The 25,548-nt window shown below is 46.1% G+C and overlaps 1 protein-coding gene across 2 annotated transcripts in view; it reads right to left on the bottom strand.

Annotated features, from left to right (window-relative positions):
* Positions 1 to 25,548, bottom strand: part of PGM1 (phosphoglucomutase 1) — a 299,899-nt gene that overhangs the window by 92,511 nt on the left and 181,840 nt on the right. For both annotated transcript variants that reach the window (XM_086953582.1, XM_086953578.1), the window contains exon 7: positions 2,424 to 2,539. In XM_086953582.1, the coding sequence (XP_086809708.1) occupies positions 2,424 to 2,539 (116 nt within the window). The remainder of the gene's footprint in view (positions 1 to 2,423; positions 2,540 to 25,548) is intronic.

The following is a 25,548-nucleotide window of genomic DNA, read 5'->3' as shown; positions in this document are numbered from 1 at the left end:
GGGCGTGCCATCCTGGCAGAGTGCAAGTGTGAAACAAGCATCAGAAAATCAATAGATCTTGCCTTGCCAAGCTAGCGTGATGGTTAGATTTTGTAAAATATTTTGTTGCAAGCATATGCTACAAAAATAATAAGAATACATGTATTTGTTGTGCCTGAAAGTTGTAGCCATATGCTCCCAATAAAAATTAAAAACAAGCATTGGCATAGCCAAAAGGTCTCGCCTTTGGGACCTTATAAGTATTTAGCTATGCAGCACAATATCCTTGGTGCAACATCAACTGTTGCATGGCTAAACACTTATAAGATCCCAAAGGTGAGACCTATTGGCTATGTCAATGCTTGTTATAGAAAATCATTGGAACAAGAGATCATAATTATCCCTCTCAAGCCACCCCCTCTTGACCACGCTTTGAGAGATAGATCCTGCATCTTTAACAAAAGGAAACAAGATCAGGCTTGGTTAACCTAGACACAATTAAAATGTTGATCTTCTGGTTACACAGAAGTAGATGCGGCTTAACCCACTAGGGTATCCTACCATTATTTCAAGGGGACAGGCAAGGTTGCAGTCGGTGGAGCACACCCTGCTGCAGTCCAGACTTACCTTGGCTCCTGAATGGACCAAACAAGCCTCTCTAATTCAGAAACATGTAGTATTTTAACACAACTGGTATATCTCCTCATTGTGTTGCGGCTCGATCCCGTCAGAAAGGGGGAGAGAGAGAGAGAGAGAGAGAGAGAGAGGAGAGAGAGAGAGAGAGAGAGAGAGAGAGAGAGAGAGAGAGAGAGAGAGAGAGAGAGAGAGAGAGAGAGAGAGAGAGAGAGAGAGAGAGAGAGAGAGAGAGAGAGAGAGAGAGAGAGAGAGAGAGAGAGAGAGAGAGAGAGAGAGAGAGAGAGAGAGAGAGAGAATGAGGGAGAAAAAGAGAGAAAGAAAAAAAAAAGAGAGAAAGCGAACTAACTTGAGCCATTGTTAATAACCAAGGGAAGAGACATAATACCCTAGGCACCATTGAAATTAAAAACAAACGTCACCTGTTACAGGAATGATTATGGACAAAGCACATGTGCCCAAAATAACTTTCCGTTTAAATATCATAAGATAAGTCACTTGCAGGGTAATTGGAATTATGAGATTCTGTGGCCACTGCATTGTCTACATAACTATTGGTTTCCTGCATTGGTCCCATTTTCCTGCCACATCTGCTGCAAAATCTGCAGCTTTTAGCAAAAAAAGTGTTTCTAGGTCTAAAGGGTCTCCAACCAGTAGCTTGTAAGCTACTGTAGCTCTCCAGCTACCTCCGAGTAGCTCACCTGTGTGCAGCCCAGCTTATTAAATTAGAAAGCTTCTGCTTGGTTGAATATACATATAAAAAAAATGGAGATTATACAACACTAATAGTATTAGTAGCTCTCAATGCGTTTCATTTAACATAATTAGATCTCAGTACAGAAAAGGTTGGAGACCCTCTAACAGATCAAAAGTTTGAAAAACATAGCGGGACGATCAGTGGAAGGTCCTTTGGAAAGGTTGATTCATCCTTTCTCAGTTGCTTATTGCTGTATTTGTGTGTTACACAAATTCTAATAAAGTGAAATCTTTTCTCAGACAGTGATAATAAGAATGAAGTAATACGGGTAGAAGATATGCTGCATTACGCCACATAATTTGCCTTTTCTTGCTGCATAGTTTAGTCAACTCTTCCACATAAGTGGTCCTCCCCTGCTGCGTCCAGTGGTCCTGGTCATTGCCAACACACAAGTACATCAATCTCCCTCAAGGAACGAAAATTTGTGAAAAACAGACAAGTGTCTGGAATTTCTTTTAATATACAAGATATTTATAGATTAGATGTTCTAACAAATGTTTTTAGCAAACCCACAATAAATCTGTTATTTTACATTTGGTTGTACAGATGTACTGAAAGCCACACTGAGCCCGCCTTTGCTTTTAATGGAAGACATAACCATTAAATAGATCTCCCTGCCTGGAGTTGATCTCATTTCAGTAATTGGGGATTCAACTGTATAAATATATTTCCTACAAAGAAAACACTAGAAGTGTTATTCTGACCACCAGAGTTGCAAAAACTAGTTCAGAGCTGCAGTTTACGTAATTCCCCCAGGATCCTCTGCAGCGCAAGCGGTGGGGCCTCCCACTTCCTGCTGAAGTCGACGAGCGCGCCTTTCTGTGCAGGGGGACTGCTCATTTCAAGACAAAATGAAACCCGACACACTGACCTTGTACATGTAAGTTAATACACAACACTTTTACTTGACATTAGAAACAACTTGAACAGTTACTCAATATCATCTAACGCCAGCATGTACTTGTGTTTTGAAATAAATTGTTCATTTAGGTGAAATATTTGCACTCGATAAAAATCATATGCATACAAGTCCAGAAAAAAATACAGCACTTACCTGTACCAAAACTTTCCTCTCCACAAAGGGACAATTTGTTTGCATCCATCAAATTTCCGAAGAATTTCCAGCCTGTTGGGGTTTCATACAATGCGATCTTTGTTGCTTTGGCAACCCTGGTAAAGTAGAAGGTGGAAACGAGTTATATAACTGGATTGGCACATGGTGGGCTTCAAGCAGCAGTTTTCCTCAAGGTGTAGGAAAAATTGTGAAAACTCAAGAGATTCATCAGTTTAGGTAAAATGTGGTCTCATCTTCTCAGCTAATGAACTTCACACTGCTGAAGGCGGCCGAACAGACGTACCTGATTGGCTGCAGGAAAACTGTGTCTAGGAAAGTTTTCTTTAAAGTGCTAAACTATATCTTTTAAATAACCTTTTTCACTCCCAAAAACACAGTGCTTGATGTTTATAGTTTTAAACATGCAACAAAACCAATAGGCTTGAGTTTTGTATAGTGCATGGGCATACAGACAAACAATGTACTGGTATTCAAACACCTTGTTTTACTGTTGCTTTATATAAAAGAATAATGAAAGGAATAATTTGGCTCCAAGTAAGAACCTCAAATAGGAAATAATTAACGACACAAATGGCGTGGAGATTCAATAGCCTGACTCGGAGGTCAACATAACTGACCTTCAGTGAAAGAGATTTATAGGATGACAAGATTGACAGGGGCACCTCAGTGTCTGGAAGAAACATGCACATGTAGATGTGTATTCTGCCAAGTGCAATATTGTGCACATATTACACAATCTGGTTTAATCAGACAGGAGTAGAAGACTTGTAGGGGGATTTTATATAGTGGATGCTTTTAAGGAGATACTCAACATAAGGGTGGATAGGCACACCAACATGCACATATCAACACAGCTATAATAACTAATGTTCATAAAATCCAATCAAAATACAGGCATCCGTGCACACAAACATACATAATTGTGTATGGCTGAGGGCACAGTAGGATTTGAAACCGAGATTGCAAGGTTATATGAGATGAGCAGCACAAGGGGAGCACAAGTCTATGTGGCGCTGGGAACACTGGTGACGCACCACAAGTGGGCACGGAGTGATGCGCCACTAGAGGACACTGGGCGATGTACTATGCAGGGGCACAGGGCGTGTGCAATATTGGGGCATAGGGAATTGTACAACAGGTAGGCAATGAGGGGTGTGGGGAAAATGTTGCTGTCCCCCATGTCATATGTAACGTCTTCAACCAGTGCAGGATTTTTATGCCATCAGAGGTTAACATGCTAGGTTTTTTAAGACAAAGGATAATGGTAACACTAAATATATAAGACCCAAAATGTTTGCCAAAGTTCTAGTGGCTAAAAGGTGGCACACATGACATGGACCACTTTCCAGCTATGCACATGGATGGACGGATGACAATTTGTCTTTTTTTGCTCTTAAAATTTTCTCTGCTTGCTTACTGGTCAACAACGATTCAGAAAAGGGGGTGGTGATGAACAGAGTGTCTGAATTAAGCAGACCACTCTTACCCAGTCCAAAGATCAGGGCTTGATCCATCACCGTTATTTATCTCACTGCACCATCCCAGCTCAGAACCTGGCTATATGCAAATCAGTCTGTCCCTGGCCCAGTGCATCATGGGAACAGGGCAGACTAAACTACCAAGCTGGTACTGGTCAACAGTCTGAACCAAAAGTGTCTTTCAACCAAGGTTTTTTCCATAAGCCTTTGACCATAATCATTTGAAACTTGTATTCCTGCAGATAAACAATTACGCCTAACAAATCATTGTAATGGGATATGCAAAAGGTAAGATGCTCAGTTAATGTGCCTTACTGTTCCGGAAAGACACCACCTCACTAGAGTTATTTCTAAGAAAAATAGATTTCCTTTTTACCACTGAAAAACTAAGGAATGTAACAAACACTTTAAAAAAATATATATAGTACAGTGAAGAAGCAAAAATCAATTACTGAAACAGGATACCACAACTCAACGAACTGCTTGGCCACCAGGTCCGCTTCTCACCGTGGCACACACTGGGTTTTACCTCAAAAAGGATGCAATTCTTCTGAATGCAGACAAAAAAAGTTTAAGACTATCTTTGAACATAGGTCTAATAAAACAGGTTAGCAATGAACACATGTTTAGTTTTAGCCTAATGTGGATAGATTTTTTCTTACATTAAAATACTTGCTGTATCCAAATCACTGAGATCGGTTTTTATTTGACGAAATAAGAGTGCCAAATTAATACTATCCCTCAGGCTGTGTAGCTTGTATGAAAAATAATATGCTCACAGTTATTTCACTACTTTTCTATTGAAGGAAAAATGCAAACAAATATTAATCATTGGTCTTCTGTAACCTTGTTCGTGGTAAGTACTATATCTTCCCACAGGTACCTCGCCTGATTATTTCCAAGCAACAGACAAGATCTGGAAACCTTTTCACTTGACAGTAACTCTACAGCACCACTAGGAACCACCACACAAGTTTGTTGCAGCACGGCCGACCTAGGAAGGGACAACACGGACCTACATGTCGTGCCACCTTGTGTGCTGGCATCAGTTCATGGTTGTCCATGTTTCAGACACTGGTCCACCACCCCCTTTGGTTTTTACAGACTTCTTCAGATTCCTAATGTCACTTGTTCGACAGGATAAATCAAAGTCAACAGTTGAGGTTTTGGGGTTTTAATCCAGTCAACAGCATTGTAAACAGATGTCCCTGTCCAAGTAGCACAACATCTGCATGTGGTATCTGGACTGATCATGAACCCCAGATATGGGATTCCAGTGTCTCCATGCAAACGAAGGCCATCAGGAGAAGCAGGTTCTTGGCCCAGCCCAAGGACGTAATCCTGCGCGATCGTAGAATCCCCAGCCAGGCTAAAATCTTCTGGACATTATTTGGGAGCAAAAGAGGTGCAAATGGATTTAAGTTCCACCATCAGCTCTCAGAGGTAAGTGCTAACTATTATTAAAATATGCAGGGGCCATCAACAACATACCCAAGAGGAGGATTAAACCTTTACACACAGAAAAGACTGGGGCAAGGATTCCAGCAATGTTTGACCTAAACTCATAAATGTGTTTCATCCAGGAACTGAAGGGATCAGTTTGACTTGGATTTAAGACTCTTCTGTTTTTCATTAATCAGTCTGAGGGCCTCCGTGATGGTACTCTAACAGTTTTACTTTCAGTGTTAGTTTGGTTTTCCCATAATATGGACTTGCATGAGTTTTGCCTACAGAAAAAAACTCTATGGCTTTTACTTAGGTTCCCCACTCAATACTCTCCCTTACATCTATCTGTTCATGGGACTGTGAGGGCATGCAAGTCTCCTATTTTTGGTCATAGTGTGTAGATATTTCTTCACAAGGATGGTGCATGTCAAGTCAGAGACAGGAAGCAAGGTGCCTGACACAGATGGGACATGAGCCAATCCATTAATCCGGGGGGACTTCCTACCTCGGGCTACTACCTTGATGAAGACCGGAGGGTCAAAGTGGTCAATTTGTTAGGGCATCAATAGATGCGGAGGAGTGGTTCTAGTAAGTTCATTCAGAAGTTAAGACATTTCTTGACTGTAATAGTTTCTTTGTGTAATTTACTGCAATTCCTGGGTTTCGCGTTTGCATTGCAAATCTTAAAATGTAACAATTTTGGAAAAAAACATAGTGAGAAATTTGCGGTATATACAAGTAATGCCCAGGGATAAAAAGTTAAGTTACATTTCAGCATGTGTAGACTTATGGCAGTAAGTAATGGAATAGGTTTCATAGATTAAAATATTACATAAAAGAAACATTAAAACAATCAATATTCCTTTAAAATAAAAAGAGTACAATAAAATAAATAAGCAAGTTCAAAGTCTTCAAACCAATTTTACAGTCCTGTTCCTCGACCGTGTTAAATCTTTGACGGACATAAGATTATTTTACTATGACAAACAACAACAAAGTTATACACTATATACTCGAGGGAAAAGCATTAATACTAAACACGATTCATGGAAATGTCTCTAAAAAAATCTATCCGTTTGGCATAGGTCCGTGATTTGTCGAATGTTGACTGCTGAAACTATTGAAACGGTGCTTAGGAGCATCAATGCAACGTCTAATACTCTTTTTTCAAACATCGGTTACAATAAAATTGGGCTTTCCTGGTACAGTCCTGCAGAACAGGTTATGTGCCAGTGCTAAAAATCAGTGCAACTGTGGATTCCACCTGCAGAACTCCACATAATCTAGTTCTGCCCACCTCTGCCATTTACCCCCAGGGCCCCATTCGACCTTTCAGCACTTTAATAACTTTTTGGGTTAAAGAGGTTATCGCAAGATTCTTTGATATTCTTTTCACTACTATGATGTTGAGTATCTCTCACGGGGGGGGGAGGGAATTGGGGTGAGAGCTGGTCATCATAATAGAGTTGCAAGATATACAGCCTGATTCATGAAAGACCCGTTTTGCGAGTCTCTAATAGCGATTCATAAGGAATCGCTATTACAGGCTCGCAAAACGGGATTCATGTAGGAATAGCCCAAAAAATGCGATTCCTACTTATTCCTTATTTGTGATTAGCAAATTGCTAATCGCAAATAAGGAATAACTCCCCATTCATTCCAATTCCTAATGTCCTAGTAGAGAGGGAGAAGTATCTACCACATACATTTATAATCTAGAAAAGATTTCGGCCCAGTGTTTGGGGAGTCATTCTGCTTGCGGCAGGGAACTTACTACAAAGTGTCAAGGGGCCCACTGACAATCTTGTAAGATTATCAGCAATTTATTTTCCCGAAGGATTTTGCTTAAATGGATTTATTCTGAAGGTATTGTGTTTATGAGCTGCACAAAGCTATCTTTATTCAGTAGTGTGAGATTAAAGTCACCTATTATCACATCAAAGTGTGAAAAAGTGCAAATTACTGATTCAAACTCTTACAAAACGTATTTCACTGCTGCTTTTTGATCAATGTTGTGTATATTGAAATAGAAAAATGAGATACCTTGAACTCAATATGTAGGATACTATTGGTAAAAGCCTATAGCAATAGTATGAAAGAAAGGAAATGTCAAGTTTCGCAGTCTCCCTCTTGCTTTTATAACAGTCGAAGTATAAGTTGACAGCCCCTCTGATGGTCTACCAAAAAGCTACACTGGACTTCTGGGGTTCCAAATACTTCGAAAAAGTAATCGTGATGTGAATTGCTTCTGGTAATTGTAACGTGAGATAATGCACTCCTTTGAATACTGCAGGCTACTTCCTTTCCAAGATTTATTTTATCTTGGGAAGCTAATATCGAAGGATATTTTTCTCAGGTTTTTTGCTCAATATGCTCCTCCATTTTGATAGTAGATTTTTGTGATTGAATACCCTGTTTAATATTTCTGAAGTTCTCCAGGTTACCTTTGTGCACAGGGATAAAAAGTTAAGTAAAATTTCAGCATTTGTAGACTTATGGCAGTAAGTAATGGATTAGGTTTCGTAGATTAAAATATTACATAAAAGAAACATTAAAAAAATCAATATTCCTTTAAAATAATAAGTGTGGCCTCTTTTTACAACTTAAGTGCGCATTGTACAAACGGAATCCTGAGAATGTCTGAAGTTAATGCCGACAGCCAGGTTATAATGAAAAAGGTGGAGGTTGTAACTGCGATTAAGTATATCCTCAGGCCCCCCTTGATAAATATTCTTGTGAGAAAAATCAGAATATTGGTGTCGGTTTCTTCTGCTTGGGAATCAACAAGGATGGTGTACTGATAGATCTCTAGATCTTCTCTATTATGGTTTTTCTCTGGCATTCTCAGTGTTGATGAATTTGCAGCAATGTGGCCTTGCCTCTAATTTAGTTAGATTCAGATTTTGTTCAGTAGAAGCAGTCTGTAGTACATCACTACAGCCAAAGCGAACCAGACTCTTAATATGGTCTGTTGTAGCAGGTAAGTGCTTAATAGGAGGACTACTGTGGAGACCAAATGATTGATCAGCAGAAGTGGTTCTCTTGAATTGAAGGCTTCTTTTGGCGGGACACGGTTGTAATTTTTACTGTTCTATTGTGAGCAGTAGCTGGACTGATGTCCGGTGTCTGGGGTGATAGTCCCTTTGATGGGTTTCCTTTGTTTTGAGAGACAGAATGCATCACCTTAGTGTCTTCCAGGTTGGTTAATGACAGAGTTCCTCAGTTAAGATGTTAGCTGGTGAACAAAGCCCGGAAACAGGGGGGCGTGGGGGAGGGGGCAGACTTAGTGCCACAGATGAACTAACCTCTTTTTTAAAAATCAGTTTTAGTCTCAAAGATCGAAGAGCCCTGCTTAACAGCAGTTGATCTGAGTGTAATGGTCTTCAGCCTGCACAACTTCTGTTTTTTTGTGTTTTTTTTCTCTCCTACTAAGTGGACGTATAGGAGGGTCTTCATCGAGGAACAGTATGCAAGCTACTAGATTGACTGTGCTGGCACGTGGTGATGTTACCAGTATTAGCTTTCCCTCCATCAGTGCCTTCTATACTATTGACAGAATCTGCATTCTCTGTTGCATGGATTATTTGAGCGATGGTATGAGGGAGTGATTAGGCTCTTACGCTCTCATCTAAACATTCATTCACTAGAGATCTCTGTAGCAGTTCTGGGCTTAATGGTGTTTATTAGTTGTTGTAGCAACTTGGGCAGTGAACTTAATTTGCCAATTATTGGAGCGCAATTGCAAAAGGAAGAATTGGGTGAGAAAAGATTTTAAAAGATGGAGTAGATTCTTGTGTTCCAGGGAACCCATTTGATTGTCCAAATTGGTAATGCACATAGCGAGAGATTGTAGAAGGTAGACTTGGAGCTCCAGTTTATTGCTATTTGTAGCGTTGTGTTAATGAAACTAAGGGAACTATTCCTTGTTTTTTCTTCGAATCAGAAGAATTGGTAGTTAAAACATGAATGCTCAAAGGAGTAGCAGTCACTGGATTGGCGGGAGGGGATTGAATAAAGGAATCCAGAAGGTCAACTTCTGATTTATCAAGAGGAATGCTTTCTGAAAGAATGTGGCAGCCTTCTACACTAGGCATTTGATCCTTCAAAATCGAGTGTGTTGGGGAGGAAAAAATTAAGTAATTGACAGGCTGATTAGCTGTCTATGTGCACCCCTGGTGCACTTGTGCTTGAATTTCAAATATTTTCCCCTGCCATCCTCCAAAAAGAGAAAGAGGCAGTCTCGCATGAGTCACACTACCTAATGGCTTTTCTCTGTGACCATAATGATTGGAGATAAAGTCCACAACAGTGGTAGAAGTCGGATTTTTATTCACATCTTTAATGGAGTAAGTATTGGAAGAATCTAGGTGCTTCAAAAGAAAGTAGTTTTTTAGAGTCTTTGTTGCTTACATTGTAAAGATTTGATGGGTTTTGAAGATGGACGTGGATGTATAATTGTTTTTTACTGCAGAAGCTAGAAGTGTTAATATATTTTCTAGAGGCCAATCAAAAAGGTAAGGTGCCATGAAATTTGTCAGAAACAGTATGCAGTCTATGTATTTTAGTGGTCATGGATTTTAATAATCATGGAGAAAAAAAAAGGGATATTTACACACCAAGCTCAAAAACACGCTGAGAAACAAGAAGACTTAAGAATGATCAAGTTCAAACACCAACTTACCTTCTCGCTCCTTAAACTTAAACCAGCGCCACCACCGCGCCAAATCTTTAAAGAGCACAAAGGAGCCCTCTCAGGCTTACAGTTAGGGTTATAAAAGTTCCAGATTCAAAAATTCAATACATTCCCGGTCCACAATACACCAATTGTGTGCACACCTTAGACTGCTTAGTCTTGGCTCCTGCCCTCGCAGTTGCACCCACCAGCAACCTCTCCCTGCCACACGCCCAACTCCCCCGTTAGAAGAGCATAGTGGCAATGGGCCTGACCTGACCGCTGTTCCTGCTTTGCTTCTCTCTTCAGATCGGCGCTGAAGTCCTGCCTGGGCGATCGCCGCCTGGACTGCCTGTGCCCCTTGATTTCTGTGCCCCCGTGTGCCTGCCCGCCCCCCTTCTCTCATGTACCCAGAGTGAGTGAGTGATTTATTGTGCTTTTTGCCATTTCCTTGGATCGCCACGATCCTCTTCGGGCTCCTCAGCCCCGATTTTCCCGCCGCTGCCTCCCGTGCGGCCCCGCCCCCCTGCAAACATTGGCTTACTACCCTCCTGCCTCCCAGCTGACCCCTCCTCCCCACCTACCCTCTTATGGCGGCCGCGTGCAGCAGGCGTGCCGCTGGCGCGCCTTTCAAAGGCAAGCCCGTCTGTGCCCGTCCGCGCCTGGACCGCGCCCTGCGCCAAAACACCCAACTGAGATACGACTCCACCTCCCTCCACGCCATCAACCCCGGAAAAACAGCCGCCTGCTACCAAGCAACCCCAAAGCGCACCCATGGACCCTTCACCTGCCAAACCTGCAAATAAACATGCCTCCGAACCTGCAGACCGCCCACAGGCCACCGCAACAACACCGACCACCTCAAGTGCATCCTCCTCAACACCCGCTCCGTCCACAAGCACGCCATCGAACTATGGGACCTCCAGGACACAACAGCACCAGACATCGCTTTCATCACGGAAACCTGGATAAATGCCTCCTCGGCCCCAGACATCGCCATAGCCATTCCAGACGGCTACAAGATCGGCCGGAAGGACCGCGCCAACCAAACCGGAGGAGGAATCGCCATCGTCTACAGGGACACCATCAACATCACGACCACCACCGTAGACACAACCCTCGCCGCCGAACACGTACACTTCCAGATCCACACCAACCCCAAAACCACCCTCAGAGGAACTCTCATCTACAGACCCCCGGGCCCACGCGCACAATTCAGTGAAACCATCGCCGACTTCATCAGCCCACACGCCCTAGCCTCACCAGAATACATCCTCCTCGGGGACCTGAACTTCCACCTGGAGAAAAACAACAACACCACCACCACCACCACCCTGCTCGCCAACCTCGGACTCAAGCAACTGGTGAGCACCCCTACTCACATCGCCGGCCACACACTCGACCCCATCTTCTCCGCCAGCAACCACGTCTCCTTCAGCCACTCTTCCGAACTACACTGGACTGACCACAGATGCGTCCACTTCACCTTCAAAAGGGATACTCACCACCATCGCACACAACAAATCCCCCGCAGATACTGGAGCAAAATGACCACTGACCAGCTCCTCTCAACGCTAAGCCAGAACCCACCAGCACAGACGCCAACAACGCAGCCCACAAACTCACTCAGTGGATCACCAACTGCGCAGACAACCTTGCACCTCTCAAGAACCCCCCAGGCAGGACCAGCAACAAGAAAACCATGGTTCACAGACTCCCTCAAAGAATCTAAGAAATCCTGCCGAACCCTCGAAAAAACCTGGCGCCACGAACGAACCACAGAAAACATGACAGCCCTCAAGATCGCCACCCGTGAACACCACCAGCTGATCTGCTCCACGAAAAGGACATCAGTCAAAGAAAGACTAGACAACAACACCGACAACAGCAAGGAGCTCTTCAACATCATCAAAGAGCTCTCCAACCCCAGCGCCAGCTCCAACGACATCACTCAGATGCAAGAACTCTGCAACTCCCTCGCCACGTTCTTCCACCGAAAGATCAAAGATCTACACTACAGCATCGGACCCCAGACCCCACCTCCAACCACTGAACCAGCAGCCCCCACCACTACCCTCAGCTCCTGGACCCCCATCAGCGCTGAGACCATAAGCATCATGAACACCATCCACTCCGGCTCCCCCTTGGACCCTTGCCCCCATTACATCTTCAACAAAGCAGACACCATCATCGCACCCCATCTCCGGAACATCATTAACAGCTCGTTCGCATCAGCCACCTTCCCCGAGAGCTGGAAGCACGCAGAAATCAACGCCCTCCTGAAAAAACCCACGGCAGACCCCTAGAGCTGAAGAACTTCCGCCCCATCTCTCTTCTTCCCTTCCCAGGTCATTGAGAAGAAAGTCAACAAGCAGCTGACCGCTTTCCTCGAGGCAAACAACTCGCTCGTCTCATCCCAGTCTGGATTTTGAGCCAACCACAGCACGGAAACCGCCCTCATTGCAGTCACCGACGACATCAGGTCCCTGATGGACAATGGAGAAACAACCGCCCTCATCCTCCTGGATCTCTCGGCAGCCTTCGATACCGTGTGCCTTCGCACCCTAATAACCCGCCTCCATACCACTGGAATCCTAGGAATGGCCCTGGACTGGGTCATCTCATTCCACTCCGACAGAACCCAGAGAGTCCGCCTCCCTCCCTTCTGCTCAGAGGCCACCGAGATCATCTGCAGCGTACCCCAAGGATCCTCACTCAGCCCAACCCTCTTCAATATCTAGATGAGCCCCCTCGCACGCAAACACAACATCAACATCATCTCCTACACCGACGACACCCAGCTGATACTCTCCCTCACCAAAGACCCAGCCACCGCCAAAACCAACCTACAGGAACGAATGAAAGATGTCGCAGAATGGATGAAGCGCAGCCGCCTAAAACTGAACTCAGACAAGACGGAGGTCCTCATCCTCGGACAATCCCCCTCCGCCTGGGACGACTCCTGGTGGCCCACGGTGCTGGGCACCGCACTGACACCCATGGACCACGCACACAACCTGGGGTTCATCCTGGACTCCCTCCTCACGATGACCAAGTAAGTCAATGCCATCTCGTCATCATGCTTCAACACCCTACGCATGCCCTGCAAGATCTTCCGGTGGATCCCCACTGAAACCAGAAAAACGGTGACCCATGCCCTCGTCACAAGCCGACTGGACTACGGAAACACCCTATACGCAGGAACCACCGCCAAGCTTCAGAAACGACTACAACGCATACAGAACGCCTCCGCACACCTCATCCTCGACATTCCGCGCCACAGCCACATATCCGCCCACCTGCACTGGCTCCCCGTCAACAAGAGGATCACTTTCAGACTCCTCACCCACGCACACAAAGCTCTCCACGACATGGGCCCTGAATACCTCAACAGCCGCCTCTCGTTCTACACGCCAACCCGCTAGCTCCGCTCCGCCAGCCTCGCCCTCGCCACCATCCTACGGATCCGCAGAACCACCGCCGGAAGATCATTCTCCTACCCGGTGGCCAAAGCATGAAACTCCCTCCCCGCACACCTTAGAACTACCCAGGACCATCTCACCTTCAGGAAACACCTCAAGACCTGGCTCTTCGAGCAGCAGTAACTACCCCCCCCCCCCTCCCCCTCACCACCCCTTCAGCGCCTTGAGACCCTCACGGGTGAGTAGCGCGCTCTATAAATGGATTGATTGAATGGGCCAGCAGATTGGTCCATCAAAGGTATGAAAATCAGGGGTCTTAGAGGTCAAGGGAGAGAATGAAGATCAAATAGCAGCACAAGGCGTAGCAGGGTGGGCCAGGCAGGCTAGAGACTAAATAGACAATGAGGCCCTCAATGATTTAATTCGGCAGCACAAAAACCTACCGCAGCTTGGCAACACAGTGACGGAGCAGTGAAACTGTAGAGTAAAAGTGGCTGGAAATTAAGCGACCGCAGATTCAGCAGTCCGGGAGCCGCAGAAAAACATGTCCTATAGCGCCCATGTGTCGCCAACCAGTAAAGTTTAAGTGGACCCCTGGAGATAGTTTTATCTATCACTACGATCACACTTTCTTTGCACTCTGCCCCTCATTTACCATCTTTCACCGCTCATCTTTGAGAAAACACCTCAGCTCCTCCCCGCTGCAGAGTCGTAGCCCACACTTTGGACCTTTCAGTTCAGGTGTGAGTAGGGAACCCAAACGATGAAGCATGTCACAATGGTGAGTGAGGGTTCTCGTCCTGAAAGGATTTCTCCTCTTTCCCTCCTTCTGTCCCGACAGCTTCACTGCATAAAGTCAAACTGCCATTAAACAGTGCTCACCAGTTTCACCGTAAGCCAGATGTACATTGTCAAGTCAAGTCATAGAATTTATATAGCGCACTACATACCCAGAGGGTTTCAAAGCGCTTAGGAAGGGGAGGGGGATTACTTGTCAAATACCCACGTTTTAAGTTGCTTTCTGAATGCTAGGTGGTTCTGGGTAAGGCGAAGGTAAGCGGGGAGTGAGTTCCATGTTTTAGCAGCCAGGTACGAAAAGGATCTGCCTCCCATGGTGGTCTTGTTGATGCGAGGTACAGTGGCGAGGGCTTGGTTGGAAGAACGTAGTTGGCGGGAGGGGGTGTAGAAGGACAGTCGTGAGTTGAGGCATTCTGGTCCGATGTCGTAGAGTGATTTGTGTGCGTTGGTAAGCAGTCGGAAAGTGATCCTCTTATTGACGGGTAGCCAGTGGAGGTCTTTAAGGTGATCAGAGATGTGTTCGTTGCGTGGGATGTCTAATATGAGTCTGGCTGAGGCGTTTTGGATTCGTTGGAGTTTCTTCTGGAGTTTTGTAGTAGTACCTGCGTAGAGGGTGTTTCCGTAGTCCAGTCGGCTAGTGACCAGAGCGTGGGTGACTGTTTTCCTTGTGTCGGAGGGGATCCAGCGAAATGTTTTTCTGAGCATGCGAAGAATGTTGAAGCAGGAGGAGGATACGGCGCTGACTTGTTTGTTCATTGAGAGTGAAGAATCCAGGATGACGCCTAGGTTTCGTGCGTGGTCTGTCGGGATGGGTGCTTTTCCGAGGGCTTCCGGCCACCAGGAGTCGTCCCATGCAGAGGGGGATGTACCTAAGATGAGGACTTCTGTTTTGTCTGAGTTCAGTTTCAGACGGCTTTGTTTCATCCATTCGGCAACTTCTTTCATTCCTTCATGTAGGTTAGTTTTGGCGGTGCTGGGGTCATTGGTGAGAGAAAGGATCAGTTGAGTGTCATCCGCGTAAGAGATGATGTTGAGGTTGTGTTGGCGTGCGATGGCCGCGAGGGGGCTCATGTATACGTTGAAGAGGGTGGGACTGAGTGAGGATCCTTGTGGTACGCCGCAGATGACTTCAGAGGCCTCGGACTTGAATGGTGGAAGGCGGACTCTCTGGGTTCTTCCGGTGAGGAACGAGGTGATCCATTCAAGTGCTTTTCCTTGGATTCCGATGTTATTGAGGCGTTGTAAAAGGGTTTTGTGGCAGACTGTGTCGAATGCTGCAGAGAGGTCAAGGAGGATGAGGGCGACTGTGTCTCCGTTGTCCAGTAGAGTTCGAATGTCGTCTGTTGCTGCGATGAGGGCGGTCTCACTGCTGTGTTTTGCTCGGAAGCCAGATTGTGAGGGGTCGAGGGATTTGTTGGCTTCGAGGAAGGCGGCGAGCTGGTTGTTGACAGCTTTCTCGATGACTTTGGCCGGGAATGGAAGAAGCGAGATGGGGCGGTAATTTTTGAGTTCGGTGGGGTCCGCTGTGGGTTTTTTCAGAAGGGCGGTGAGTTCAGCGTGTTTCCAGTCTTCCGGGAAGGTGGCGGAGTTGAAGGAGCAGTTGATGACGTCTCGGAGGTGCGGTGCTATGACGGAGTCTGCTTTGTTGAAGATGTGGTGAGGGCATGGGTCTGTGGGGGATCCTGAGTGGATGGAATTCATCAGGCGGATGGTGTCCTCAGTGGAGATTGGGTTCCAGTCGTTAAGGGTGTTCACGGGGGGAAGAAGATCAGCAGATGGTAGGGTGGGTTGGTTTCCGGGTTGGTTGTCAAAGCTGTTGTGGATGTCAGCAATCTTGTTGTGGAAAAATGAGGCTAGGGAGTCGCAGAGGGTTTGAGAGGGGGTGATGTCGTTGGAGTTGGCCGAGGGATTGGAAAATTCCTTGACGATGTTGAAAAGTTCCTTGCTGTTGTGAGCGTTGTTGTCAAGTCGATCCTTGAATGCTGTTTTCTTGGCTTTTCGGATTAGTTGGTGGTGAGAGCGGGTGGCGTTTTTGAAGGCGTCCTTGGTGCTGGTGGTTGGGTCTTTTTTCCAGGCCTTTGAATGTGCGTCTTTAAACTAGGTCATCTATTTCATGATCACGCTTTCCTATAACTAGTTATCTTTTAGGTCTATAGTCTCACCTCCTCTTATGTTATTCCCCATTCTCTTCTAGGCGTTTCCATTGCTTATCCCTTTGTTTATGTACGTTCTCTTTCCATCTCTTCTCTTTTTTTCTATTTTTCATAGTTTCTCTGGCTATGCCCTAATCTTTTTTTCTTTTCTCCTCCTATCCTTGTCTGCATATCTTATCTGTAAAGTTCTACCATTTCTTGGACTATTCAAAGGCTTTAATGTGCTCTCAAAAACTGCAAGATCGTTATGACATGCAGCATGCCTTCAACAGGGGAAACATAGTTTACAACGCAAATTTTACCACGCATTGCCTTTACATCGCAACTTTTACAACGCAAACCATTACAACGCATTGCGCTGGGGGGCGCTCTAGGATAGGGAATAGATTTAATTTACTATACAACACCTTCCCTACTATCCACGGGGACTGGAGTTGGAATAGTAAATTAAACTATTCACTATCCAGCACCCCTCAACACTATGCGTTGTAAAGGCATGCGTTGTAAAACTTGCAATGTAAAAGCATGCGTGGTAAAAGCATGCGTTGTAATGTCATACATCCCAGATACAGTGCATTTAAAAGATGGTGCAGACTTAACATTGCCAAATGTTATCAAGTACAGAAAACTTAAATCCCAGGACATCTGGTCTTACAATGTATGGTTGGGGACTATTGTGGTGATAGTCACAGAGCATGAAGGCTTAAGTTGGAGCATATGTGAAAGGTTCATGTAGAAGACATCCTTGTGCTTCAGCTTTAAACATCACTCATTTGAGCTTCTCTTAACAATCAAGTATTGATAAAGCACAGCTGGGTTTCAGTCCCACATTACCTGGGATTAGTAAGTAAAGTTATTTAACGTTTCCTGTATAATTCGGTTTGTCGCGCTACTGTTTCATTTTTCAGGATCGATCAACTACATTGCAGCTAAACAGTTCACTTCCCAATCCCAGATGTGTAAATTTAGTACAGTTGAACTCTCATGATCTTGTTGGAATGCAGTTGAAGCTGCATCTTCATCATGACCATCTTGAGATTTAGAAAGTACCCCTGCACCCTGCTCACTACTGTGCCAGAGAATCACCATTCTCACCTCAGTTTTCTCAAGCATAATTGCCGTTGCTTTACATGAATTTTGGTTAGCTGCAATCAGTCATGTTCAGAGTGCATTTCAACCCCCAAAAAACGCTTTTAAATATCTGTTCCGAACATCTTACCATGACACACTTTTGGTATGGTATCCTGCACAAAAGATCATTCTCTGCAGTTGAGACAAGATGGCGAAGCCCATCCACATGTTAGCATAATATGCCCAAGCAGGCCTTCACCTAGGGTAATCACAGAGCTCCTTTGCACTCCACCTTCAGTAAAATATGTGAGTGTATTAGTATGAATGCCACATTTGTAAGTCTGTGTCCTGGAAGCCATGAGTCACGTTGGATTTTCAGTGGTCGGGGATGCTCACAGTACTGGGTCAGGGAGTCAGATGTTCGCTGTCGTCTTTGAAAGCAGAGCTGGAGATGGGCACAAAGTTGAAATTAGTATATCTGTGCAACCATGCAGTGGATTTAGATACAGTTACAGACTCTGCATGGCCTCACTTAGTTTCCCATCAGATTTGTCCAGGCCAGGAGATGGAATTGAGGGTGTTGTCAAAGCTCCAGGAGACCAACAGGGACAGGCTTTGGCTTCCTTGCTGTGCTAATCCTTCCACTGGACGCTGAGTGATGCAGACAGAAGTAGATGTTTTTCCTGTGCAGCACCTTAGTGATGTGTCCTGCAGTGGCACAGACTTCACAACTACAACATCTTCCACAGGTCCTCATGCAGCTAGGCTGTTCAGTTCTTCCCAGGCAGTCTCTTTTCTGCAAGATCGTGTCCAATCACTTCCTTCAGCAACAGACGGTTCTTCTTGAGTCTTCCAACAGGATTCTTGTTCCATAGTGAGTCCAAAGTTTGGCAGAAGGTCGGTAGTCAGGGAGGCTAACCCTGAATCGCAGAGCCTCTCAAGTGAAGATATTCCTTCACACATATTCTAAAAATGTTTATGGGACACATGCAAAAATGTTGTAGTGTTGACCCTCTCCCCAAACTGAAGACATGCAAAAACGACTATGCCTTTAGTAGGAATCATGCGGTCACTACCTTAGATCCCCCCATTAGGACTTCGTAACAAGCATTTACAATGCAATGGTCTCGTCTTTATTAAAGTTAGGGCTATTGGCATTGCAAATGACATTTTTTTCATTTATTGTTTTTTTTTAAAAACGATAAATATATGGTATTGTCATTTATAATGGCAATAGGTAAGCATTAGAGAGTAGTAGAGAGTATTAGCAGTGATTAATAGTTAGTAGAGAGTGACTAGTTGAATAATAGAGAGTATACCTGTATAGAGTATAGTAGGAGTGAGTTGTAGGCAATAGTAGTTCGTGAGTAGTGTAGATTAGTGAAGAGTAGTATAGAGTGAGTAGTAGATATTGTGTAGAGAGCGTGTAGGAGTTAGTGAGTAGTAGAGACAGTAGTAGTGCGTAATGAAAAGTAGTAGATTGTAGATATGCACACACACACCGCCACACACACACACACACACCCACACACGCGCGCACACACACACACACACAGCCACACACACACACACACACAGCCACACATACACACACAGCCACACACACCTGGGAGGGGAGGGGCATCTGTGAACAAGGGAGAGGGGACTGAGAGGTGCCTTTACCTGCTCTCACAGAGAGTGAGAGAAGCGGTGCCAGTCCATAGGGGCAGATCGTGTAATGCCGGGACAAGGTGGCATTTAGAAAAGCTGTGGGTCTGTGGGGAAAGTAAAGAATGCCAGCTCGGCGGGGCAGAGTTTAGTCTGCCTTCGGGATGGCAGGGGTAATCAAGATGATTTAGGGAGAGGTATTTTTAGCCCGAGACCTGGTCCAAACAGCTGTAGGGGCAACCAGGTTTGATGTCCCTGCGTGGCAGGCCGCACGTTTGGGTGAGGTGGCGAGCCTGCGAGTTATATCGGAGTTACAGTAGGAGAAGGGGGTGTATTTGCCTGTGCTGGCTTTTATTCGTGCAGTCAGGATTAGCACGGTCGGGCAACTGATGTGTGGGATCCTGTTAAATAGCGGGCGTAGAAATAGTAATGTCTGTGAGAGTCCAGAAGCAAGCATTAGAAACAGGGCGTTGATTACGGGTGTTCAGTGGCACGGGATGTCTTGGCACCAGTGGTCATGACTCTTTCTGCTGGTATGACTCTTTCTGCTGGTAGGAGCTCGCTGCCACCTACAGCCAACAGTGACAAGCAACAAACAGCCCATACTTGATGTTATTATGCAAGACATCTGAGAGATTCACTTCCGATTGGTGTGGGCAGGCACCGAGTTCTGCAATAATGTGTGAAGTCCTCCTGCTCGGTCTAAGGCAATCAGCACTGGTAGCTTACCCTTGTGCCTGGCGCTCTATTCCAGGACAACCAACAGAAAGTTTAGGTGTGCCTGTTGGCTCGGACTACAGAAAATAGGAGTAGGCAGCCTTTCGAATGCTTTTCGATGGCAGCAGCCCATGTCCTTCCAATGCGGGAGACTGAACTGCAGTAAGCCACCAGGCATGTGGTAGGTAGCAATCATGAACCCCCAAAGATTTCGCCGTCTTTGGCTCCCCGATCCAAACAGCAAACCCTTTGTGCTTGTCTCCACTCCGGATCGAGAGGAGAAGGCAAAGACAGCAGTGCCCCCTGCTCTGAGGGAGGCAGTAGCACAGCCCTCCTTCTACGTCCGCCTGGCTCTGCTGCTCTGCTGTGGGGTCGGCGCAGGCTGGAGCCTGCTGGCTGATTGGAAGAGAGGGGGAGGCAGAGCAGAGAGAGCGGGATGGAGGGGCAGGGGAAGAGCCGCTCCCTGCGGGGACTGGAGCCAGTCCAAGCCCGGAGCAGCAGCGAGCCCGCAGAGCTGGAGAGCAGACAAAGCAGCCACAGGAAGGAGGAAGGGAGGGCAAGCAAAGACTGAAGCGAGGAGATCCAGCACAGAGGAAAAAGGGGCGATCCAGCGCCCGACGGAGAAACATGGGGGAACTGGCACCGTGCTAAGTAGGCAAAAGAAAATCCAGCACTGATCGGCGGAAGGTAAACATCCATCACAGTATTCTTGGTTAGGATATCACACTCCTAGTTCTGATTCCTGAGGCGAGTAGCCGGGAACACAGACGCTTTTAAAAAACTGCTTTTAAAATTGCACTGTTATTCTTTGTAAATTCACTCACGTGAAACTTGTGTTCGAAACTTGGGGGCAGGGCAGACTTACATGCTCTCTGCCGCTTTGGGGAACATTTGCTGGACTTGCTGGCACTAGCGCGAACAATGGGCGCCATCTTTGTGGAAGGTGGGGTTAGCAGGCCACGCATTGGACAGACGTGACACCGGACTTCCGGGATAAAATGGTGCCCTCCCCTCGGGCGCCCGCAGGCGGCTCGCCGATGGCGTGCCAAAGGTGCGCCAAAGGTAAGCCCGTCTGCGCCCGTCCGCGCCGGGACACGCAGGGGGACGGGGAGCATAGGTAGATCAGGGACCACACCCCAGAATACACTGATACTGAGGTATACAAGTGAAAAGCTTCAGGATATTGGGAAGAGATCATCAATAAATGATATGGACTGCACTATCTGCCCCACATCGTCACCAGTGATGTTGGAAGGGCCAGTAGGCTGTAAGACTTGTAAAAAACAATGGGTATTAGAAGATACCGTCTCAAACGTCCCACAAATAAGACCGAGCTACCTACTATGCAACGTCCGCTCTTTGATTAAGCACACCATCCCAGTCTGGGATATGTTATCCTCACTTACTCCTGACGTATGCTTCCTGACGGAAACATGGTTATCCTCACCTAGCCTACCAGCAATTACGATTGCGATTCCGGAGGGGTATAAAATAATCCATTTGGATAGAAGGGGTAAAGTGGGGGGGGGGGGGTAGCAATAGTATTCAAAGAAAGTACAAAAGTCCAATGGCTAGACACGCTTAGCAATGAGCAGTTAGAGATAGGCCTGTTCAGGGTCACAAGCCCAGGGGCTGAGAGCTGGGAGGGCGCACTCCTGTACCGCCCACCAAATTCAAAAGTAAACTTTGTAAGTACTGTAACGGAGTTCATCGCTACACAGGTTGTGGCTTCCAGGAGTTTTATACTACTGGGGGATTTTAATTTCCATGGAGAAGCAACCCTAGACCCAGAGGTGGGGCATCTGTTGTCAGGACTGGCCGACATGGGTCTGGCTCAATTTGTACAGGGCCCTACACACACAGCTGGCCATACACTGGACATGATTTTCTCAAACAACGAAAACCTGTCATTCAGGGACTCGTGGCCCCTGACATGGACTGATCATCATCTGATCTCCTTTTGTTGCCCAGAGGCAGTGAATCCGGAAAGCGAGCGTCCAGGCAGACTAAAACAAAAAGCCCCAAAATCTAGACCCTGGCAGAAACTTGACATAGAAGATTTTGTAGGAAAGTTTCCCAGCCTCGACAAGCAGGCCAAGGAAATAGGGGAGGCCGACACAGAGTCCTTATTGGCTAAAATCAACCAGGCTCTGACTCAGACACTGGACGCAGTGATCCCGGAAAGAGATAACAAACAGGGACCGAGACGAAGCTCAGCTCCTTGGTACTCAGGGACTCTAAAAACTGAGAAATCCGCCTGCAAAACTCTAGAAAGAAAATGGAGAAGGACTAAACACGATAATGACAAAATAAAATCAAAAAGGCGTTAGCAAATTACCATCACAACATTAAAGGGGCCAGATGCACCTTTATTCAGACACAAATTGAACAGGCAGGGAACTCTGTAAAGACATTGTTCGACATAGTGAAGGGCTTTTCTTCTCCGCAAGCATGTCAACAACAGCCAGTGGAAACACAAGAGCTGTGTGAAGCATTAGCCACTTTTTTTCAGGAGAAGATTGCCCGGATATACGAGAACTTCCCAAAAAACAATTGTCCTCGCGCAGCCGTACCGGGCACTCCCAACGGCGAGCCAGTAATGGGCCTCAACCAGTTTGAGCCCATTTCACGGCAGGAGGTCATCCGACACCTGCAAATGGCTAAATCCGGGTCCCCGAGTGACGTTTGCCCGCCTTATGTCATGGCTATGATCGCGTCCAGTTGTGCGCCGCACATTCAGGAGATCTTGAACTCCTCTATGGCCAGTGGCTACATTCCCATGATATGGAAGGAGGCCCACGTACGCTCAATCCTCAAAAAACCCTCCGCCGATTCAGCAGTACTAAGTAATTACAGACCTATATCACTACTCCCTCTGCTAGCAAAAATACTGGAGGCTCAAATTAACAGCCAAGTGAGCCAGTATTTGGAGTCCAACAACATTCTGGACATGTCGCAGTCCGGCTTTCGGCCAGGCTTCAGCACAGAGACAGCTATTCTGGCTGTCACGGATTCCATCAGGCGTACACTGGATGAAGGGAGATCGGTGATGCTCATTCTACTGGACCTCTCCGCAGCATTCGATACGGTATGCCATTGACTGCTGCCGGAGAGGCTCCAGGACTGCGGTATCGGGGATCGGGCACTGAAGTGGCTGGTCCATTTCCTGTCTGATAGGAAGCAACAGGTCATCATGGGTTCATTCAAATCGTCAAAATACCTATTGGAGAGAGGGGTCCCGCAGGGCTCATGTCTACGTCCGCCCCTCTTCAATATATACATGGCCCCATTAGCCAGAATAGTGCAGCATTATGGGTTTGAGGTTGTCTCATACGCAGACGACACTCAATTGATTTTCCCAATTGGGAAAAATCTGGTTGAGGAAAGAACACGCTTTGCCCAAGGAATGTTGGCCATCTCTAGCTGGATGGCTGAGTCCTGTCTCCAACTAAATCCGGAGAAAACTGAGCTGATGTTTCTTGGAAAAAGACAGGAAATTGTGCTAAATGACTGGTGGCAAGCCGAACTGGGAGCCGCTCCTGTCCCTTCAAACTCTGTAAAAAGTCTAGGTATACAGCTGGACGAGAACCTGTCCATGAAGAAAAATGTGAGTAACATTGTAAGCTCATGTTATTACAGCTTACGACTGCTGCTGAAAATCATCCCGTATTTGCCCCTGAGCCATCGCAGAACAGTGGTGCAAGCCCTGGTAATCAGTAGGATTGACTATGGGAATGCACTGCTGGCTGAAGTAGGATCCACACAGCTAGCAAAGCTCCAAGTGATCCAAAATACGGCAGCAAGGATGGTCTTGAACTGTCCACCTGGTACCGCTTCACTCCCTTTACTGAAGGAATTGAACTGGCTGCCGGTGAAGAAAAGAGCTTTTTTCAAGACCTGCTGCCTGGTCTTTAAAGCCATGAGGGAGATTGGCCCAAAATATCTTCAAGACAAAATCTGCAGATGAACATCAGCCTGCAATCTGAGATCAAACAGTAAAGCCCTACTAGCGATCCCACGTATCTACCGCAATCGCCTGGGAGGCAAAGCCTTCTCGTATGTAGGCCCAAAATATCGGAACTCCCTGCCCAAAGAGTGGAAACATTTCCTTCATATTTATCTTTTAGGAAACATCTTAAAGCCTTCCTCTATCGCTAAATTCACTCTGGTACCCTAACTCTCGCTTTCAGAAAAAAGGACTAGGCAGCGCGGAGATGCCCCCGGGTGATTCAGGCGCTTTACAAAAACCCAATAACAATAACAATGTTTAACAAAGGCCGTTCCAGAAGGTATAAAACACCAGCCTAAAAAACGGAGCCTAATGACACCTCAACCCCTTTCTACATACACCTCACCTCAAATAGAAACGAGTAAAGTCCGACAGTCCCAGGCAGACTCACGACACTGTACAAGTCAGCTTGTTGTGCCCGTTTACATTCCCTGCGAGCTCTGCAGCAAGTGTTCGGGAGGTGAAGCCATGGGGTGTGTACGGGTATCTGCCATTTTGAAAGGGTGTCAAAGGTCTATAGAAACGGCGAGGCGCACTCAAACGCATCTCCCCTACCCATCCCACGAGCGCCGAATAATGGTCTGAAGACCGGCATATTCAACCCTGTATGACTTCCCCACTGGGAGTCAAGCGCGAATCAGAAGATGAAACCGATGCGCTTGGAGCGCAAATATGAAGTAAAATAATCTGAGAATCTCAGCCATGCAAACATGTCTGCCATCCTAGGGCGGTGAAAAGTTGCATCAAATGAAGGCACCAAGGCTCGTATGTGCGATACAAAATTCAAAGTTTATTTCAACAATGCCCCACTGGGTAAATATATGTATTAGAAATTGTTTACCTGGGGAGGGGGCAGGAGGGGGGGGGGAAGGGGATTGTAGTACAAACGAAGACATGGCATTACAATTGAGCGATAATAGTCTACTTTTCAGTATGCTTCAAGGTTGCCGATCAGATAGGTGTCAAGAATCAGGATAGAACAATCACTCGCCGTGCTTTTGTCTGTAAGCCCCGTCCTTTTCAGACTGGGGGGGCGTGTTTTTCTTTCTCCCCTCTTCTCCATTGGCTGGAATGTAAACAACGTGCGTGTTTTTGACTGGTTTACATTCCAGCCAATTGAAAGAGGAGAGAAAGAAATGAAAAAAAACACGCCCCAATCCAAAAAAGACGGGGCTTAGAGCGAGAGAATGACGTCACTGAGACCTCTTCTCCAATGGCTGGCTGCCGTTTAGGAGGCCAGCCAATGGAGAAAAGGGGCGGGGTATACCCTCTCTACTCAGAGTCATTAAATCTCACCAGCGAGACTGCGCACGTGTGCAGCCTACACTAGCCAAGACCTAAAAATGGTGTCTCTTGATTATCCTGAGACAGAATCTTCTGATTCCTTCACTTGCACCTTTACTGCAGTGTTGCACTGGGGCTCATGTAAAAGTGTCTCTTGATTTTCTTGTACCACATAGTTTTCAACCCTAGTGGGATCCCATAAGCCCATAAATGAATGGGATAGCTTGATCATCTTATGTAAAAGCATCTCTGCTTGAGTGCACCGTGTACGAACGATGTGCATCAATTTGCATTGAGTAATGCACTCTTAGCCTAGGCAACCAGCCTACAACTGTTTTAAAAGCACAACAGATGACAGCTCACCCCTCAGTGACCATAACATTGATGGTAGAAATTGTAGAGGACAA

This window comes from Lissotriton vulgaris, chromosome 1_1 (assembly GCF_964263255.1).
Source record: "Lissotriton vulgaris chromosome 1_1, aLisVul1.2, whole genome shotgun sequence".
Classification (NCBI taxonomy): domain Eukaryota; kingdom Metazoa; phylum Chordata; class Amphibia; order Caudata; family Salamandridae; genus Lissotriton; species Lissotriton vulgaris.
Note: the sequence above shows the minus strand (reverse complement) of the source record. Positions and strands in the feature narration are given on the sequence as shown.